The 6,569-nt window shown below is 38.0% G+C and overlaps 1 protein-coding gene across 1 annotated transcript; it reads left to right on the forward strand.

Annotated features, from left to right (window-relative positions):
* Positions 1 to 3,984, forward strand: LOC147303645 (sperm acrosome membrane-associated protein 4-like). The gene is made up of 3 exons (XM_086280457.1): positions 1 to 193; positions 2,807 to 2,917; positions 3,289 to 3,984. The coding sequence occupies exons 1-3, from the start codon at positions 142 to 144 to the stop codon at positions 3,501 to 3,503; spliced, it is 378 nt and encodes a 125-aa protein (XP_086136583.1). The 5' UTR covers positions 1 to 141; the 3' UTR covers positions 3,504 to 3,984.
* Positions 3,985 to 6,569: the final 2,585 nt, after the last annotated feature.

A 6,569-nucleotide genomic window follows, 5' to 3' on the forward strand; every position in this document is an offset into this window, starting at 1 on the left:
CAACTCCCCCAGTGAACAAAGATATGACTGCATTGTTCGTCAAAGCAGATTTCCCACAGCTGCCGTAACAGTGAGTTCGTAGAAAAATAAAATAAAAGTTATCTTTCTGGTATTTTCACCTGCACTTCTGGAAACATCAAGATGAAAACTTTACTGTGGAGTTGTGCAGCAGTAATGACTCTGTTTGTTACAGGTAGGAGGTTTTTTTGCTTGCTTTTCTTTCTGCTTGGACTCAAATACTACTGGTTATTTTCAGAGATACTTTAAAATGTGTATATCCTGTCTTGGGAAAAACTGAAAATATGTATAAATATAAATACCTTGAACAAGTGATTTAATTTTTTACGACTTCAAATCAACAATCGAGAATATTGTTCAGTGTTTCTGAAGGGTCTGATTTCATAACCCCAAAACGTTTTTACTCGACTGTTAAAAAGTTTTACACTGCTGTTCTTCCAAATTGTTATTAGAATATCCTTAAAAGAACCAAGGTAAGTGATAATAGGGTTTTATCTGGCTCAGCTCGGGCTTTTTGGAGGGTGTCTAGGCCCCTAAGCAGTGCTGACCCATGTATAGGTAAGGCAAAGAGCCTGCATATTCCTATTTAATAGAAGCCTGTGCAGTTTCCTGTTGTTTCTGACCATCTGATAAACAAAAGTGTATTTTAAACTTGAGCAGAAATGGCTAAAGGACCATTAAGCTCATGCCACAACCCTCCATTCATAATGCCTAAGGATCACTGCTACTACTTTGTTCAGACTAACATCTGATATGGTCTTCACCGAAATTGTAGAATTCACAGGCAGTAATCTGTGAATTGTGGTAAAACGACTAATGAGTTTGATGGAAAATAAACTTTTTCATGGGTCAAGAAACAGATTAACCTGCAGCATCCATGAAGCCATAGAAAAAGGGTTTGGATCTTACAGTGAGTGATCCAGTGGCTCTGTTATGGTGTAGAGCCACTTGTATTTCTCAAATGTTTCATGAGCTGAAGAAGTTCACCCCTTTCGCAACCTACAACAATTTTTTATGGGTTATTAACAATTTTTTTAAAAGAATTGAGCGGAGTTGTAGCTAAAGTTAAATGAAGGTCAGCACGATAGCATCAGCAAACTCTATGCTGTGTATTTGCCCTTGTTTCCATGCCTGTGATTCAACCATAGGTCAGGGACTGCTCCCTTAAAGTAAAGGGCCACTAAAAATTCATACAGACATGTTAAAAGTGATCACCTTTATCCTATCATAAAAATTTTCTATTCTAATGCAGCCACTTTCTTTTAAGATAACAAAGCATGCATAGAGCTCTTAGAATCAAGAATCAATGCCTCAAAATACCAAAGCTGTTCTAGCATGATGTAATGGTCCAGCACCTCCCATAAAATAAGGTTTGTCATTTTCTCATGATGTCTGTCACCTGTTTGTAATGAAAACTATTCACAACAATTGCAGTGTTGTTAAAACCATGTAAATGTTTCCCCAGAATCACAATGAGGGCATTTAGTGTTGCTCGAAGTCATTCTGAATACTGAGAAAATGCAGGTAGAAGGACTGGTTTGTTAAGAGTTTGTCAGAAAGATGAAAGGCAAAACATTTGGGGAAAAACGATCTAGGAGGTAGATTGCAGATGACGAATAGTCGCCAAACTTAAACCCTTGACCTTTGTCATGAATTTGTGACAAAGGTGAAAGCAAAGAAATCTACTTGTGAAACAGAGTTGGAATGGACCTCCCTAATTCCACTGTAGAAAGGATGTCAGAGGATGTCACAGGTCGCAAGTGTTAGCAGGGCTAATGCAGAGAGAGACACACAAACCATATACACACACACACACACACACACACACACACACACACACACACACACACACACACACACACACACACACACACATATATATATATACCGTATTTTCCGCACTATAAGGTGCACTTAATATCCTTCAATTTTCTCAAAAATCAACAGCGCGCCTTATGTATTATTGTGCTTACTGACTTCGAACCGATTTTATGTGGTACACGGTGCTCAAAAATATTTCAAAAAATGTTTTAGTATGACTTTGGTAAGCTTCGAAGCCGCACTGCTTGATGGCTTGTCAGAGCATTACGGCTACCGTAGTCGGGAGCCTCACAAAGTAATCTGGGTCCAAAACTCCGTCCAAAACACTGTGGCATCACTGAGAGTTAAAAACTGTCTAAATTCTTTCACCTTTAATAAATTGATCAATTGTGGGGTTACTTAAGTTGGACTAGCTGCTAGCTTGGACTAGCTAGCTGTGTATAATGATGTGCTACGTGATCGCTAGCGACAGAGCTATGTTACACAGCTAACTTTTTTCACTCATCAAGGGTTAAACTTCAGTCATGAAAAAAACTGGGATAATCTATCCACAATACGAGGTCAGTCAACAGCAACAACATGGGAATAGAGTAGCTGCAAGAGAATTCAACATTAATGAATCAATGGTACGGAAGTGGAGGAAGCAAGAGGAATGAGTTGAGTAAAATTTGACTTCTCTGACTGTTTTGTATCGCTTAGTGCGCCTTATAATCCCATGCGCTTCATGGTCCGAAAAACATGGTATGTAGCTTGAATTGCTTTCTTATATAAACAGCCTGTTAACCTTGGCAGGTTAAAAAACAACTTCTGCTTGTGTACTTTGTGATAAAGGAGGTTCCTATTTTGATAAAATTGTAATTAAATGGAGTCAGATATTTGACACAGCTGATTAAAACACTTTCTGATACTTTCCAGCACCTTTTTTATTTACAGTTGCTTTTTTTGGTTATTGTTTTCTTTCCCACAGTTGAATCTCTCACCTGTGAGACGTGTGATTTTAAGATCCTTGGCTACTGCATGCACACTGATCCTGTAAATTGCACAGGATCTCAGACTAACTGCTTCACTGGAGTTGCAAGTAAGAGAAATACCCAGAACTTTCTGTGGCACAGCTACAGAGGAACTATGAAGAAAATTACATTTTGATTTCTCACAACAGTGATAAGACTTTCCACTGAATTTGTTCACTGTGTCAAAAAGCAGTTCAGACTTTTTGTCAAAGTTTCCAGCGTAGGGACATAAATCTTTTTATATTTCATTTCTTTAACATGTGCTACAAAAAACACATTTTAACATGTAATCCAAAAAAAATGTTTTACAAGCTTCAAAATATTTTATGTTAAAGTATTAAAAAGAATACATCTTAAAAACATTGAAAACATTGAATAACCTAAAACAAACCAAAACGAGATAAACAAGTCAAACATGGACTGTCCTTTCCTCTCTCAGAGTTTACGATCAGCCTGTTGAACATCTATGAACGTGGCTGTATAGAACCAGCCGAGTGCAGAAACGAGACGGGCTCCATCTTGTATGTGAACTACACCGTCACCAGGACCTGCTGCAGCACCGACCTGTGCAATGGGGCCACCTTCATCCAGCCTGGCTTCACTGCAGCTCTGTGTGCTGCCCTGCTAGCAGTTTGGAGCCAGTTGGGTTTTTAAAGATGACGAGAAGACACAACAGAGTGTTGCTTTGAGTTTCCATTTCATAATAATTCACTTTCAAAACGTTCAATTAAAAAAAATGAGTTAAACAATATCTCTAACATGTAAGTGTCAGTGTGATGATGTAATGTGCTTAATAATCGAAACTATAGGTTTTTCTATGCAATTCTACAGTTTGATACAGTTTCAAGCCAAAATATAACAACCAGATGCATTATATTACTTGAATTGCTTTTTAATTACTTTTTAAAGCTGATTTAAAGGAAAATAAATTCTTACGCTGATTATCCATCTATTTGCTTCCACTTGTCCAATTCAGGGTCTGACTTTCTTAGAATAAACAGTTTTGTTGTAGAAAAAGAACATGACATGGGTCAAATTTAGTTTCTTTTTAATTTGGATTAAAAATTCATGACTTCTTAAGTACAATAAAGTAAAGTGCTGAAAAACAGAGTCAACGATTTTAGCTATTAAAATCTATTTCTCACTCCTGAAGTCTTTAACAAAAAACTCTCCATGTTGATAAATTTGGTATGCCAAAAATGATAAAGACAGAATTTTCACGAAACACTGATGTGATAACTTGAAATATCCCTTTACCACAAATGCTGCATATCACTTGTTGATCATGACATTATTAGTCATGATAAACAAGTGCTGGAGGGAGTGTCAAACAGCTGGTCAGTAGTCCAGTTAATCCTATGACATGGGGTGTGTCCACATATTTTCATGCTTTTTATTTCCATGGTTACTACTAACTACAATACTGCTGAACTCGACATGTGAGCTACATTAATTTCCCATATATGACAGTTCACAAGCCTCCATAAGTTCTCAGTTGATTTTAATTATCTTTAGTTTGTACAGTAGAGCCATCAGTGGTAACAGGTTTGACACTTTCCTTCTGTACTTCACATACTAGCATGAAGAGCTACTACATTACTGATGTTCTGGTTTCTATAACAGACTTTAAGCATTGATATCATGGTATATAAATTCAGTGAGAACAGCGTGTCAGTTGTGATGTCATTGATGTACAGAAACCAACGTGGATTTTTTTTAAAATCTGGTTTCTGATAATCTGGGAAAAAGCTGTATCATATCACAGGACTCACGTTGATCCCAAGTCCATTGTCTAGCTCTGGTTCCTTCTGTTTCAAAATTGTAATATATGATAGTCTTCATTAGCTCATTTTAATTTTCTTAATTAAATATAGTTCAGTTAAATGCACTGGATGATAGGGGATAGTTCCAGAAATGTTCAGAGAATGATGCCGTCAGTATTATAAGCATCTACATTCCATAAGAACTGAGTCACTGATCTTAAGACACAGTCACATCACAAAGCCATAGAAAGGTCACTGCATTATTTGTTGCTTTTACAGTTTTTACCGAATGCCTAAACACTAACTGTGATTCCTGTAGCACAATTTCTAAAACTAGTCAGACGTATAGCAAAACCACTCACTGAGTGTGCAAAACTAAAAGCACAAAAACTGCTTTGCACTCAGTTTGCAATTTTGTAACACACACTTTGCAAGACTGTAGGCACAATTCACTGCACAACACTCAATTTCCAAATTTCCAACACACTCCTAGCAAAAGTATACACATGTATGGCTATCATTAACACTAATTTGCCAACTGTCTGGCACACTTTCACATGTGAAAACTTTCTTAGATAATTAGTTCACTTTGCAATCAGCCTAAGCACTATAATACAGGTAAGCTGTGTGTGCGGAGTACAATGGTGGGAGCAGAAAGAGTGAGAAGTAGAGGAGGCCGAGGAAGAGGACGTGGAGGTGAAGAAGTAGGATGAAGAGGACGACAAGGACAAGGAGGAGCAAGAGGAAGACGAGGAGGGGGCAGAGGAAGCATGTTCACTGCAGACCACGTAACCCATATAGTCATTATGGCGATTGCAAATAATCCTATACTTGGAAATAAACACTTGTGTTTGTTTTGATGTGTGTGAATAAACACCAGTACTTGAAGTTTGGATCCCTCCATGCTTATGGATCTATGACAGAAGTATGAGCTCAAACTGACATAGCCTACCTTGTGCACAGGGAAGGCAAACGCCAGATGTGTTTTGTATTCATACCATCGGTGTGCAGTTGGCGCATTGTGTGCTTAGTAGATGATGGCTTGTGTGTACTGTTTGATACGGAAACACCATTTTTACAAAGGTGTGAAGAGTTAATCTAGCTGTGTTTGCTTTTGCAAGAGAACTAAAATGTTTGGATAATTGGGTGACAGGTTGTTTTATTTGTGTGTAGAGTTTTGCTAAATTAGCCAATAGTTACATAACATGTGCTTAAGCAATCAGAAAAAACTGTAACAAGCATAACTAACCGCAAGGTCTGCAAAACAAGTTCTTTAGTGAAAGCAATCAAATGAAGCCAAACCTTGTACTGTCAGGCTGGGAGCGTCTTTTGTTGCATTTTATATTGCCTATTTTTTTAAGTGTTCAGCATGTGACATACTCTGCCAAACCTTACTAAGGTTATAGAACTGTACAAAGGAGGGTGACTGCACTCTGTTGCCCTCCAGTGTCATGCCTGCAGTTTTGTTTTTTATTGTGAGCATAAATCTTAATCCTTCCTGTCATTCTCATCATTTAGAATGCCATATTCCATATTTTCCTATAGTTTTAGTGTTATATGTGTCCATTTCTGTCCCATAGTCCACCTAGCTCAGTCGGAAGTGCATAAGATGCTTTAACTCACTGTCATGGGTTTCAGCCCCATGTTGGGTGATGGGTGTCTGACAAGCAACAACTCTGATGAAAGCGGCTCTGCAGGTAGGTAAAAGCACCCTGCTGCTTGTCAAAGCATTCTGCTGAGTCTGTCAGTCCAATCCAGAAAAGGTCTTCAGCTTCTTCCGATTTTTAAAAAGAATACCTGCTCCTCTCTGCTGTCTGTTTTCACCAGGTCTCCTCCTTTTATCCTACATTGTCTTCTGCTCTCTTCTCAGGATGATTTTCTGGTGGACAAATAATAGCACGTAATAGCACGTTGCTCCCAGCCTTCTTCACACGTATAACATTGTTTATCTTTGAAG

The sequence above is a fragment of the Aulonocara sp. 'chitande type north' Nkhata Bay genome, linkage group LG22 (genome assembly GCF_057382095.1).
Source record: "Aulonocara sp. 'chitande type north' Nkhata Bay isolate Kocher_YH1m ecotype deep benthic linkage group LG22, A_spYH_male_GT1.1, whole genome shotgun sequence".
Classification (NCBI taxonomy): Eukaryota; Metazoa; Chordata; class Actinopteri; order Cichliformes; family Cichlidae; genus Aulonocara; species Aulonocara sp. 'chitande type north' Nkhata Bay.

Excerpts from the sequence above, each read along its gene's own strand:
- LOC147303645 (XM_086280457.1), top strand. The coding sequence starts at position 142 with ATGAAAACTTTACTGTGGAGTTGTGCAGCAGTAATGACTCTGTTTGTT. Across the intron at positions 194-2,806 it reads AATGACTCTGTTTGTTACAG|TTGAATCTCTCACCTGTGAG; the intron begins GTAGGAGGTTTT and ends TCTTTCCCACAG. Across the intron at positions 2,918-3,288 it reads CTGCTTCACTGGAGTTGCAA|AGTTTACGATCAGCCTGTTG; the intron begins GTAAGAGAAATA and ends TTCCTCTCTCAG.